The sequence below is a fragment of the Idiotropiscis lumnitzeri genome, chromosome 1 (genome assembly GCF_059441095.1).
Source record: "Idiotropiscis lumnitzeri isolate Australia: NSW breed Sydney's pygmy pipehorse chromosome 1, RoL_Ilum_1.0, whole genome shotgun sequence".
Taxonomy (NCBI): Eukaryota; Metazoa; Chordata; class Actinopteri; order Syngnathiformes; family Syngnathidae; genus Idiotropiscis; species Idiotropiscis lumnitzeri.
Genome location: NC_142391.1, coordinates 21,649,082 through 21,663,800, shown reverse-complemented (window position 1 = coordinate 21,663,800; position 14,719 = coordinate 21,649,082). Strand labels below are relative to the sequence as shown.

Below are 14,719 nucleotides of genomic sequence, written 5' to 3'. Positions count from 1 at the left end.
ATTTGGTTCGTCAAACTCAGCTTTAACGTCCCCTTGATACACCCTATGTTAATATGTGCAATAGTCATATAGATAAATGGAAAAAAAACGTCACAAAGAGCGATTACAATAATTGTTTTAAATTTGATAGCTCAGCTTTATTACTATTCCATTTTTGTTCAAATTAAAATGCATACTTACAGAATATCAATTTAAATGATAAATACAAATGGAAAATAGTAACTCAAAAGTTCCAAAAGATGGCGCCAGAGTACAATACAAATAAAATATTAAGAGGTCGTATTGATGCACGAAATTCAATTGTTTGTTCCCCCTTTTTGCGTGTTCCTTTTTGTTTTGCTGAACTCTTGTTTACAAGGGTAAAAAACAACAAATTAAACTTGTAAAAATCTTTATGACTTCATTTGTTGACGGAGCTAGACAAAGGCAATGGTTTTTGTTTTGACGTTTTCTAGCACATGTGCTGCAAATAGCTCATCAAAAAAGTATGTCATGTGTTTTAAATAGACCCCAGTGCTCGTTGTAAATACATTCGCAAATGAGGAAAGAAAAAGAAAGAAAAAAGACACAAAAGTTATTTGCCCGCTGATTGGCCATGTCCAGGATAATTATGATGATGATGATGATGATGGTGGGAGTGAGGCCAGGGGTTGTTTGTGTGCGGATCTGTGAGTCATTTGCTGTATCTGATAAGGATTTTAGCGACACAACAAAAGAAAAGTCACACTGGAATTGTCGCAAAATGTTTCAGATTTTCCCACGCTGAAAATACTTTTTTTTTTAAAAAAGAAAGAAAATGAATGAAAAGAAAAGAAAAACAGCCATTTGGAATCATGCAGATTTTATTTTCGTAACCAGGACACATTAAATAAAACCAAGCAGCTACTTTACTTTTTTTTCTTTCTTTTTTTTATACAAAAGATAGTTCCCGTTCACATAGAAAATAAACAATAATTTACTGTATAAAATATAAATCTCACTATTTCTGCTATGTACACATTTGTTCCATGAAGAAGAAGATGAAGATGATGACGATGGCACTGGTTCTGGTTGTGGCAAATTCACACATGACCACAAATCATTTGCATAATTAAGTCCAAAAGAAATATTCTGACTGGTCACATTGATTGGTTGCAAATTCGCCCACAGTAGGTTCCTATCAAAAATGGCGTGCAGTTGGGAGGCATGAGCGAAATGGCGAATGTTTGCTATTGCATTTGCTACACAGCTGTTAAGTATTATTGCTTGCTGTTCGGTTTATCAAAAATTGTTGACGGTGCTTATTTCAGTTGAGGCTTCTCAGAGTGAGCCATCTGACTAAATCGCATCGTGTTTGCGCTTGCTGCACGGCTTTAAGACCATACTAATGTGTGTTGATAATTGTTTGTGTGTTTTGTTGTAAATCAACCAACTATACCGTATTTCTAGTATGTAGTATAGATTTTATTGAACATAACAGTAGATGTTTGGAGTGAAGCATTTCATTTTGAGTGCTCTAGATAGGTGAGGTTTGTACTTGCTTGATGATATATGTCGATGGTGGGGTGTGTAAATGTCAAATAAGACCATGGTGTTGTCTTATGTATTTTGCATGCGATATTTTTCCCTAGGGGGGTCGGCATTTATTTAAGGTGAAGCATTAAGTTTTTTTTTAATTTATATTTGGTCTTTGTTCTATCATTCTGGTGCTGCTTTTTGCGTGTAAGTGCTCAGGTTGTCTTAAGTATGTTTTTGTTTCGTAATTGACTATTTCTCAATGGCCTGGAAAACACAAAGAACTGTCATCTTTTATCTTGTGGTTGGAGGTGTGTTCAACGAGAGATGTTTCTTTGCAATAATATACCCCACTAGTCTAATTGCGCGATGGGGATTAAAATTACATTCACGGAGTAAAACATGAAGCAGATGAATCCAATCCTTTTCATCCATTTCAGGCTGCTGCCATTTTGCCCTCTACCGCCCTCTGCTGTCGACTGAAATGGCCATCAAAGTGCCCTCGGGCTCGTTTTCTGGGGTTTGGTCACAATATCCTCACATGCGTACGGGGCCTACAAATGTTTAAGTGCGTCTTGTTCAAAGTAAAGTACTTGTTGATTGGTCACTCGATTGCTTTGACAACATTAAAAAGATTGGCGCATATTTTCAGGGTCAAGGGTTGCAAATTGATATTGAGCTCAGATTAAGCCAAGTTTGTACTTAACACGATATGTCTTACTTTCTGTCATGTTTGAGCAAACACAAAGTTGACAAGGTTTATTTGAGGAGAAGCATTTAAGTGCTAGCACGTTTAGCCACGTTTGCTGTAACGAGATCGTGCTGTTTTAAGTTTCATTTCAAATACTTTGTGTTCATTAACTAATAAAAATATTTTTTCCCCCAGAGGGAACAAAAGGACGCATTTTTTAGTGGCAAGTGCGATTGCCTGGCGTAGTGTTGATGATCAGGCGATTTTCAATTAATTGCCATTCACTGTGACTCGTTTTGTCCTTAAGGCGTCACTATCATGAAAGAGCAAACGGAAGCACAAAGGATACAACATTGCCCACCCACCCACGTTTCAAAGCTAATGTGAACAATATGTTCAGTAAAGACAAATGAACTGGTCATTAAACGCCTCATCACAACTATTTACAAAGGCTTTCAAATAATAAATCCTTGTCACGTATGAGACGTGTTAGTAGAGGGAGGGGGTATGCCGGAAGGCACTTGAACGCCCCACGATGCCACCCCGACCCTCGGCGCGTCCGCTCCGACTCGTGAGCGACCCATCCTCTCTGAGGGCGACCGGTCGTCCCGAAAACGTTTGCAAACGAGAACCAAGTTCTGAAGAAGCAACACCACCTTGACGGAGAAGCGACGCCAACGGGAAATTGGCGTCCATCCTGGCCACAGGGTGCTAAACCCGCATTAGCCGCTAGTTAGCTTAGCGCTTTGCTAACCAAGGAGTTCTGAGGAAGTGGTTGACGGGTGGCGCTAGTTGCCCACCAGAGGGCTGAGGTCTCCGTGGTGATGGTGATGGTGGTGGTGGTTCTTGAGCTTCTTTTTGAAGAGGGAGATGGTGGAAGGCCTGTAGAGGATGATCCACGGCTCTGATGAAGTGGAGGTGCTCTGGCTGCAGCTGTCCGAGCCGCTCACTGTGGGGATTCGAGGAGACCTGGACGCAAGATTTGTAATTGTCTTTGTTTGATATTTACTTTGACAGTAAACTTCAACCGGGAGTGGCATTAAACACATTTAAAGGCCATTTTGGAAACTTTGTTCCCTACGTTGGGTCACTCATCATCTTTAAAAAGTACTTTTTGCTTGCCCCACGCATGGTTGGGTACTTCTCGGCATTGTGACAAAACGTACTTGACTGTAACGTGCAGCAGCAGCTTGGCCAACATGGCGATCACGGTGAGGATGAGGAGGCCGGCCAGGGCGTAGATGGTCCACACTGTGAAAAGACAAAACAAGAAGGGCGGCGGCGACAGGAGAACACGGTGTCAGTGGTGTCGCCCGGCAAGAAAAACAAAAAAGAAAGTGCAGCGGAAGACGAGCATGTGAGGAAACACCTGCTGGCAAAAGCCGAGCCAGCAAAGTGTCAAGAAATTTTGATGCATTATCTGCGCACAGCTGTTGGAATGATTGCGTTTGTCACAAACGTCTGAAACGCTAAACCCCAGACAGTTTCAAATAGCGTAAATCAAACTTGAAAAAAAAAAAAATTCAAACCAATTTAACATCAATTTTTGGCAAATACAAAAAAGCAAACAAACATTTTGTCAAAATCTCCCCCCACGATGAAGAGGTGCAATCATTCGTTTTCCTGACATCGACACACCCTGCATAGCACGGAAGTGTCGTCATTGATGATAACCCGTTTGACATCTGCGAGACGTCCACGGGGGCGTTATTTAACATTAATGTCGCTTCATAACCGTGACGGGAACATTTTAATAGTATCAGTTTATGCAAAACTCCTGTAGGTACAACGCCGTTGGAAATGGAAAGGAAACCGAAGGTGAACGTTTGGCAAAACAAAGACTATTAATCGAATAGATGATTACATTTTGTATTGAATTGTATGTAAATGTAGTTGTAAACACAAAAGACAATTTAGTCTATGACTAAGTGAGCGTGCATGTTTTCATTAGCAAAGAAGACGACAAACTTGACATACTTGTAAACATCCTAATGTTTAACATTTTGTCAACATCAAAGACAGTTTTGTCTTCAATCAAATGTAGCATTTTTATAGACATGAAATGCTGTTGCAAATCTCCCAACATCAGAGGCTATTTTGTACGGCGGCCCTAAAATGAAAGTTTTTTGTGAACACCACATGCAACATTTCCACTGATGACAGTTATTTAGTCTTCAGTGAAGTTTTGTGACCGTCAAATGCAATATGTGCAATTTGATTCCATTAATGAAGATTAAGTGTCCCATTCACCAACCTTATGTTTTTAACCCATTCACTGCCATTGACGGCTAAAGACGTCAAAGATCCATTTTTTTTTTTTTTTTTTTACTTGGCTGGTAGTGAATGAGTTAATTTACCAACCTAACATACGTCTTTTTGTGAACATCAAAGGACAGCATTTTGATTTTGATTTTACAAACCTAGCGTACGCATTTTGTCTACACCAAAGGCGATCTAGAATCGTTGACAGATCAAAGTAAGGTATTTATGTAAACATCAAAGACAATTTGGCGTCTGCAGAGGTGTATGAAGGTTAAAGACAGCAAGGAGGGTGGGAGCTGGACATACTGGCGCCGTGTCCGGTGGTCTGTCCGGGTCCAGCCCACTGACCTGGCATGTTGTGCTCCGGTTTGCCAGGGCTGGACGTGATCACGTAGAGGATCTGCGAGGACGAGCGTCCTTTGGTGGTCACGTTGGCACCGTCTGTGACGCCAGGAGCCGCCTGAGGCTCCACCGTGCTGGAGAAGCCTTCGTCCTCATCCACTGCGGTCTCCTCATCTTCGCGGCTTCTCAGCGCTGCAGACAAAGCGGTGACAAAATGGATCTTCCACGGAATGCCCAAATATTTACTGCTCAAACACACGCGCACGCGCACGCGCACGCCCACGCACACACACGTCATCCATCGGCACTGACGTTCACGTTCAGACTTGCAGTGATTGCTTCAGTGTGAGAAATGATGACATTAATAATGCTCCACTTCAGCGTCCTGATAAGGTGAAGCCACCAAGTGGGGGTTTCATGGCACTTAAATCACACAACCCAAAATTCAAAAGACTTGTATTCAATCTGATGAAAATCATAGAAATATGCCAATATAGACACACACACCCACACAAATATATACATATCTATATGCATCCATCCATTATCAGAGTCGCTTTTCCTCACGAGCCTTTGGACAGCTGGCGAGGTACACTCTGAACTGGTTGCCAGCCAATCGCAGGGCACACGAAGACGAAAAATCATCCGCTCTCCCAACCACACCTAAGGGCAATTCAGAGTCTCCAATCAACCGGCCATGCGTGTTTTTGGTATGTGGGAGGAAACCGGAAGACCCGGAGAAAAGCCAACAGGGGGGGCCATGCTAACTCCACACAGGAAGGCCAGAGCCAGAATCGAACCCACGACCTCTGCACTATGAGTCGACCGTGCTGACCAGGTTCAATGTAAACACAACATGGAGAAACTCATTTGACACTTTTTAGTTCTCAAGATCCTACATGGTCATATTTCGGGTTAGGGTCACCCTGTAAGAGGTCAAGTTTTCCCAGTCACATTAACTGGCTGTTTTTCCTCACCAGCTTTACCAATATTTGGGGGGATTGACATCTTGAAATTTTTTTTCTGCTTAATTCAAGATATTCATTGTCATTTTCTCAGTCAATTAGCATCTTATGTCCGACGAACCGATGTCTGTCTCACACCCCTACTCCCCCCCCTCCACACACACTTCCCCCCATCCTCATCCATTAGCCTTTCCACAAGCGTCCACATGAATGTGGAACTAGAGCGGCAGATTTGCGGTGAGGTCATTGACTTTTCCGCAGGCTTTTTGTTCTCTGCGCGGCGCGACCATGCAATCAGAGAGTCGCAGTGTTCCCAAACGTGGGCGGCATTCATAAAAAGTCTAGCGACGAGGGGGCTGCAGCAGCTCGATTAGAAAGTTCAGCGAGGAGAAGCCAAATATGACTTACCAAGGCTGCAGTGGCCCTGAGGACTATTTTTTTGCAGTACAATAATTCATCATGCAAATGTGGCGCGCAGTGGGTTGGAGGCTGACACGCCGATGCCTCGACTGATTCGCTGTCAATCGATCAACCGCAAACTTAACCATTCACAACCACACACAAGCGACAGCACTTCCTACCTTGGTAAAGTAGCACAAAGCCTTGTGCCTGGTTGCTCCGGTCCGAATAGAAATAGAGTATGATGAAGTCTCCGGTGACGTTGAGCAGCTGGCGGGGCGGGCTGCGCCAGTCGAAGCGCGCCACCACCTCGTTGGTGTAGCCGTTCAGCAGCTCCACCATATCCGCCTGATCCGTGATGTCGAAGAAGGTGAAGTTGAAAAGGATGGCGGAGGACCCGGGCACCTGCACCGTCCAGTAGCAAACGCGACCGGCTTCGTATTTGTCCGGAAAGTCCGGCGAGTAGATGACCCCGGAGGGGGATGAGTAATTTCCGCCACAGGACCCCACCCGAGCTGTGAAAAAGAATTTTGGGGGAAAAAGTGACAAACTCGAACAATTCCTATGTATCATTTGTGTCTTTCCATATTTAATTGGCAATCAAAATTATTTATCTTTTTTTTTTTAACAAAATGTCATTTTAATTAATCCAATGGCCTGGTTTTCCATTTCATATTTTTAATGGATGTAGTCCCAAAATTAGAATGTGAAAAATATGGATGAAAAACAATTACTGTATAGCATTTAGAGAAAGACTGATGTTTTTTTCAGGACCAATACAGATTATTAGAAGTGAATGAGGCCAATAACCAATATTATTTTCCAATATTAATTTTCAGTAAAAAGGAATATATTGGCGCCAAAATCTAAAAAAAACCTCTTAACTTGGTTGAAATGTCTTGATTGAACTTATTTTTCCAGATTTTGTAAACAATTTTGATAGTTTGCATCTTTGTTGTAAAATTCTAAAAAAAAAAGTTCAGGGAGTTCAGTTAAAAAGTAGCTCCATACAGTGTTCTACAATGAATAAACAGAAATGTTAAAACTTCACGTGTTTTTTTTAATTTCAATCAAAAACAAATGGTACAGCGTTCATCAGCGGTATCTCTTATAAAATTAATGGAAATTTTATATAAATAGTTTGTTGAAGTTAACAGACTTTTAAATAGATTTATTATAGGCCATCAGATTTGAAAAAAAAAAGTGAGATGCCGATATTGGTCAAAATGGCAAATATTGTCACAGATAATCCCTAATAACAATTGTTTAATTGATCTTTTTCTTCTTTTGATTGTCCATTGCCAATCGGGAATGCAAAGAACAAATGATTCACAGACTTTCGCAGGACTCGGCCACTCACTATCGAAGACAATGACCCAGCCGTCTCCGCCGCACGGCTGCCTGTGGTCGCCAAAACAAACGTGGTTGCACTCCATGCTGGGGGCCTCGCCGTGGTCCACAAGATCCACTTCATTGCCGCAGAAACAAGCGAACCCCGACTCGATGCCGGCCAGCTGCACAAACACAAAACCAGCTCAAATTCAATCACCAGTGAAGGACTTTCAAGACCCGTTTCAACGCCGGAGGATTTGGCTACATTAAGAATAAATGCCGTGATGCCATGAAAACAAACATGTTCCAAGGCAAAACTGAAGCATCCGAGATCATTTGAAGCCTTCAATGAACCCGAAATCCGTTTTTGCAAAAGTCTAAAACTAAAGCACATGTTTTTGGAAACCCTGAAGATGATTTTCAGATGTTAAACAAACCTTACAAACTTGTTTTTGTAAAAACAAATTTAGTCTTCAAATATGCTAGCTTCATAAACAGCAAATTACTGTAGAGTTTATGGAAATAGCCAAGTTGATTGAAATTATTGTTGCAGCCATACTGATTCTAGTATCTGCAGCAATAGTGATAATGGTATCGGTATCGACACAGATACGAGTATTGATTAAAACATTGGTATCTGTATCGGTGAGTACTAACAAATAATATGTTGACACCATTTACCGATACAATTATAGAACTGTCTCGCTCTCAACATCGTGAAGAGCGACGGAGCGAGCAGCTGTTTAATCAACGCATGCATTCGGTTTACTACGTTTCTTTCTTTTTTTTTTTTTTAACGCACGTAACATAGTTTTTGTAATCATCAGTAAACAACAACTTTTTATCAACATAGAAAACTGCGGCTTATTGCCTGGTGCGGATTGTATATTGTTTTTTTTTTGTTGTTGTTCTTTCCCCAAAAAGAGTTGCTGCGGCTTAAATACAGGTGCGCCAGTCCAGAAAATATGGTAATTCTTGTGTGAGGAATCTCGTGAATAGAAAATTACTAGCGGGAACCTGGAGAGTTATTGAGATGATTCAAACCGGATATGATTTAGCCTGACATAAAATGAGCCATTAAGCCGTCAGTGTTGTCAGTTGAAGTGCAATTGTTGCCCCCGCAACCCCGTTCGTTCCTTTTGCATATCAAGTGGCGTGAAATGAAAGCCTTTTCTTCCCGTCTTGTCATTACCAGATGTCGTAACTCACGTTAGTGTGGGGAATAAAATGGGACTGGAGGAATGTGAAAACGTCACAAGTCATCACGCTCAAAAGTGCTATTGTGCCGCCATCAAAGAGAAGCCATTGTGTTATGGTTTAAGTCCCACGAGCGAACGTGCCGTGCTTTCCCACTCGCCTGTCGCCTCCGCTCACGGACGAAGAATTCATGGCCGTGTGATTGTTCGGGGAACATTTGTTTTGTTGGCGACGGAATAGAGGTGCTGGCACTTGGCTATAAGGAGAGGGCGTGCAGACTGCGAGACTAACTTTTGTACCATAAGTTCATGTTAAGCGAGTGGACTTGTGTTGTATTGTAAAGCTGTTTTAATGATGGCTCTACGGTATATGGTGTTCAGGAACACATCCCCCCACAGATAAAGGGAGATCAATATTTAAATAAATAAATAAATAAATTTTGGGGGTGCTGTCAGAGCTCATCAATATAGCCCTTACAGATGCAGATCTACCCAAACATCAAATTCTAAAATTAACATGGGCACAGCATTGCGTGGCGAACAAAGAAAAGCCAGAAAGTGAGACGATCGTGGCACATGGATCAAGTGGACGAGGAGGTGATGGTGGTGGTCGACGGGCAAATTCCAGCTGTTGAGCACCGCCATCCATCACGCGTCACTCGTCCTCTCAGTAGGAAGCTTGACAGAAAAAGCGGCCATCACAATGACCACCAGTGGTGGCAAGTACAAATACGGGGTTGCCAATTAGAAAAAAGATCATCAGGTATCATATCAACCGATTAATCGCCTGTGCTCTTGTTTCACACCTCTGTTCGAGAGTTTGCGAGTGAGGCTGACCTTGTATCGCTGCTTCCTGCAGAAGGTGATGCAGGTCTGGATGGTCTGCTTGTTGGAGGTCTCAGTGGGCCCGGAGAGGGTGGGGGGGTCCCCGCTGTCCCGGAAGCAGCCCAGGTTCCCTGGCACTGGAAAAAACAACAACAGCCAAACGCCATTAATAAACTTATGAGCTTTAAACAATTCATTGGGAGTTGTCAAGTTTGTGTTTCCAATCCTGGAATATTCTTCCATTGGTAGAAATGAAACAAAGTCAACCAGGCTTTGTCTTTTTGTCAAGAGACTTGACTCCCAAGTTGTTTCCAGTAGTAGAGTGTTGATTTCGATCATTGTTATGGTTGACATATCATGACTTGTGAAGTACCTGTCGTAACATAGTAAACAAAAGACATAAACAGCCTATTTCCAGCGCTCTTCATGCTAGTCGGCGTGTGACAGTTCTATACGAGTATCGGTAAATGGTATCAGCACATACCAATGTTTCCATGCACTAGGGGCCGATACAGAGACTAGTGTCGGTGTCGATACAACACTAAATATTAGTATGACGCAGTACAAAAATAAATACATGGTTGCATGATGACAGCTTCTGCAGCACATAACAACAAGGCAGCAGTAAAAAGTCAACACTGGGGCCAGCCATCCACAAGAAAAAGCTTTTCCCACATGCGGCACATTTGATGTTGTTCCCGCAAGAACCAGGGGGCAAAAGGTGACACTGACTACTTTGGATTCCATTAGAACTCATTGCGACGGCAAAAAGACGGAGAGTGTCGACAGAGGGTTCAGGAAAACAAGGTCACACTTTGTGTTTGGAATTTGCCATGAGACACTTGATTCGTCCTTATTTACATCTTCATTCATCACTCGCTCGCCCAAGTCGTAAACCATGTCAAATATTTCAGCTCGGTACCACAATGCGGGCCCAGCTTTTCCCAGGCGATTCTGTGAATCACCATGACACTAATCAGAATATGCATGTGTGAGTGTGTACGGTTAGATAGCGGAGAGCTAACGCAGCGCTTTTGCAGCTTCTTCATCCACCAAGGGATTACGGCACAGAAAAGACGGGAGATAAACACCTGGATGGGACGCGAGCAGACTCCGCGGTGCACTCAATGGTCACACAAATTAAACAGGCGGCAGTTTTTGCCGTTGTCTGTCTTATTCAGCCAGTCAGAAAGCGACTGAGTCAGTCAGTCAATTATTCAGGCAGTGACTTAGTAAGGCAGTCAGTGATTAAGTGGGCTAGTGAGTTAGTTAGTCAGTCCGGCATATACTCAGTCAGTTGGTTAGTCAGTCCAGTCAGCCAATTACTTGGAGAGTCAGTTCAGAGTTTAGTTGGTTTAGTCAGTCTATCTCTCTATCTCTCTGAGATAATCAGTCAGAAAATTTGAACGTCAGTCAGTCAATCAGTCAGCCATTTAGTCAATCAGTCGGCTATTCAGCTAGTTACTAAGTCAGTCAGGCAGTCAGTTATTCAGTGGCTGAACACACGAGTTAGTCAATCAGTCTAGCATTGAGTCACCCAGTAAGTCAGATGAGTCAGTTAAAAAAAGATCTCGATCAGTAAGTTCAGTCTACTCAGTTTGTGAGTTAATCATTCAGATAATTACTAAGTCAGTCATTCAATTTGTTCGTGAGTGAGTCAGACAGTCAGTGAATCAGTCAGCCACTTAGTTAATCAGTTATCAGCTCGTTACTAAGTCCGTTTGTCAGTCAGTTTAGTTGAGCCAATTCATGACTTAGTCAGTCAGACCGTTAAGTCTGCGAGTTACTCAGTCAAACTGTGAGTGAGCGTGTGTGTGAGTGAACGAGGTAGTCAATCAGTTAGTTACTAAGTCAGTCTGTCAGTCGGGCAGTAAGTCAGTCATTCGATGGGTGAGGGAGAGAGTTAGTCTGGCACCGAGTCGGACAATGAGTAAGTCAGTTGAGTCAGTCAGCAAGTCACTTGGTTAGTACGTTTAAAGTTTAGTTAGCTTAGTCTGTCAGTGAGTGAGTCAATCAGACTGTTCGTTAAGTCAGTTAGTAAATATGTCAGTCAGCTGGTCAATCAATCACTTAGTCAACCAGTCAGTTAGTCAGTAAAACTAACAGTCAGTCGTTTAGCTGTTTGGAAGTAGGTGACTGACTAAATCAGCACGTCAGTAGTTTAGTTAATCAGTTAGTTTGTTAGTGGGCCAACTAGTAAATCATTAGTCTGTCAGTAAGACAGATATTAAATATGTTTGTTATTACTGGTCAGTTAATAACTCATTCATTTATTTATTCAGATAGTCAGTCATACTATTTACTGAAATGCATAGGGCGCCAGAGTTCTATGAGGAATAACTCGTTAATTAGCGGGAAGGTCAATAATGGTCAAATGTTTTTTTTTTGTTTTTTTTTTAATAATTGTTTTCTGGTTCAGTGTTGAAATATGAACCAGCTTATACTTTAGAACGTATCACTTGCTCCTTCAGCACCAACGTAAACATCAGCTTTACAGATGCCACATCTGCTTTGCTCTACTGCAAATACATGATGTGAGCGGACGCCGCTGCAAAAAAGGCAACGCTGCGACCAACATTTTGAAAAAGATGTGCCAAGAGATAAAGTGGCCAAAAGCACTCGTTGGGGATTTTGCGTGCAAACACTTTGACCGTCTCAGAGTGCGGAAAGACAAAAAGGAGCCCTGGAGGCGTAAGTAAGCTTTCTAACTGGGAAGTGGAACTGTGGCATCACACAACGACCATGTCAACCCAACTCAACTTAGACCAGACGACAGAGACGGAACAGACAGCCTAAAGAATGGAGCGCACATTGTTAGCCAAAATACCCTTAAATCCAAAGTCCAAACAAAATTTGGTAGGATTTCAGACAAAAAGTATTTCAACAAAGTGAGAAAGAACTGATTGGATGTTTCCCACCATGAATGCAATGAGTTAATCAATTTAAAAAAAAATCTCTTTCAAAGTTTTCTACTTTTAATACTAGCTGTGGCTAACTTCTTTTTACACGTCCATTAAGAATGTAGTGACTTCCAAAATGGCCAAGAGCGCTGAAGATATTTATAATGCAGACAGTTTGACTTCTATTTTTGTATTTCTAATGTGGACATTTTAATATGAGTCAACAGTAAAACAAAAGAAAACAGCATCTTGGAACTCTGTTCCTTCAAAAGTGCCTTTGCAGGAAGTTGTTTTACCTCGAAGATTTCTATCGATGCAGCCAAAGTCACATCAAGTATTTGAAGATAGCAAACTACTTCATTATGCTCTGCTTGAGCACATTTTGACGCAATTATGCTCGTAAATTAGCGGCATCCTACAATGGAAGCACCGTCGAGTCTGAATAATGAGAGCGTTGTTGTCGCCTTGCAGAAAGAACTGAGTGTTCGCTTTTGTTCAGTGGGAAGTTGAGAATACGATGCTGAAAAATACGAGAGAAATAAATCTGTCATGTGGAAGGGATGGGGAAAGGTTATTATTTGTCGCAAAGAAAGGAAGGCAAATCGTGTGTTTGCTCAAAGTCAAATGTGCATTTAATTCACAAGATCAAGACTGAACTGCAACCACATCTTGACAATTGTTTTTGTGGATCAATTAGGAAATGATACGGTACACAAAGCAGATACATGTGTATTGTGAAAAAATTATTATACTAATTTTAAACAAAAAAAAAAAAAAAATCAACATTATGCAATTCTGAAAAAATGTTCCATGAACAAATGCTTAAAGACGTTTCAACAAAGTTAAGAGTTCATTTTTTGGGGGGATTTGGACGCCAATGTTTTCCATTTTTCCGAAAATGAATATCGGCTCCAAATATCGCTTATCGGCGTCCTTGACAACTAATATTCGGTATTCAAGTCAAAGTCAAGACGAGTCTCTCATTACATTTAGCCAAGTGAGTCCAGAGTATCAAAGTTGGAGACTCGAGTTTGACTTAACTTAAGTCGTGAGTGTGTAGCGTGTGTGTGTGTGGGGGGGGCTATTAAGAAGATTAACAACAAGCAGATCAATGAGGCAGCGAGCATGACCAACCGTCTAATTAAAAGGAAGAATGGGAGCTTTAAATGAATAATTAGGAGACAATGCAAAGGAAGGCCAGATGAGAATGACCTCAGCCTCACAACCCGATCAACTAAAACTGAAGGAGCCCACATGAGGTCCGAGGAGGAAAAAGGGAAGAAGATAAGAAGAGAGATATTGATGAGCATGTACACTAAGTAAAATGCATCAGATTCACCAGAGATGCTAATGCATGCATTTCTTTTTTTTTTTTGCTAGTCGAACTTGTTTTGACCAACCAACCGGAGGACGGTAAAATCCTAACGTCGGCGAGTGCCATCGCTCTGGCCCTGTTCGGACAAATTTGGAATCTCACGCCTAAGAAAGTTCAAGTCACATTGGGCAGCAATGATTCTGAAGGTCTTGGGCAGATTTTACTTGACATGGAAACAGGTAGAAGCTACAATCTAAAAAAAACTAAAACTATACATCACTAGAATCATTCTAGCCAAGAGAAACGCTACAAAACAAAGAGAATAGACTATTGGGACCGAATTCATACAAATTGACGGAACAAATATTAGAATTTAGTTTGCAAATGTCTTACTGTTTTCCTCACATAATCAAAACAAACTTGAGGCGATCTGCTGCTAATCTCCTGATGTTCCTCTCAGCCACAAAGACACTGGTGAAAAGTTAACTTCGCCGATGACATCGACCGAGCAGCAGATCTATATTCCGCTTTTAGGCTTCACTCATTCATTCCAAAGACAAAGCCCTCAACAAAGCCCAGCCACTTGTTCTCATTGGCAAACATTCCAGCCTGCCCTGTAATCAATACCTTTAATTCCCTAATGGCGCCAGCTAAATTAACCGCAACCACGTCGAGAAAGCAGCCCGGGCGGGGAGACTCAATCTAGTCCACGTCCCCGGGGCTCTTTCCTGTGACAAGCTCGACTTTTCGTCTCCGGAGTTCAAAACACGCTTTGCCTCTATTGGCAGGTATTTCAGCCCCAGGGCAGTGTGGGTGGAGCTTTGCGGACGGGGGGTTCGGAGGTCAGATCACAATGACACGCCGCACCCTCTCGCCTTTTTGCTTCAGGAGCCAGATTGATTTGCGTGGACTCTGTCGACGGTCATCTGTGGCATGAAAATTTCATTCATGGCCGGTTTGGTTTACAGCTGAGCTCCACCTGTACACAAAAGCAGCGC

General features: G+C 42.1%; 1 protein-coding gene across 1 annotated transcript in view; it reads right to left on the bottom strand.

The window, feature by feature from the left end:
* Positions 1 to 283: 283 nt before the first annotated feature.
* The window catches only part of kremen1 (kringle containing transmembrane protein 1), a 48,598-nt gene continuing 34,162 nt past the window's right edge, over positions 284 to 14,719 (bottom strand). The window contains exons 4-9 of the mRNA XM_088288748.1: positions 9,519 to 9,643; positions 7,514 to 7,667; positions 6,336 to 6,668; positions 4,754 to 4,981; positions 3,352 to 3,436; positions 284 to 3,154 (exon numbers count right to left, since the gene is read on the bottom strand). Of these exons, the coding sequence (XP_088144874.1) occupies positions 2,974 to 3,154; positions 3,352 to 3,436; positions 4,754 to 4,981; positions 6,336 to 6,668; positions 7,514 to 7,667; positions 9,519 to 9,643 (1,106 nt within the window). The 3' untranslated portion in view covers positions 284 to 2,973. The remainder of the gene's footprint in view (positions 3,155 to 3,351; positions 3,437 to 4,753; positions 4,982 to 6,335; positions 6,669 to 7,513; positions 7,668 to 9,518; positions 9,644 to 14,719) is intronic.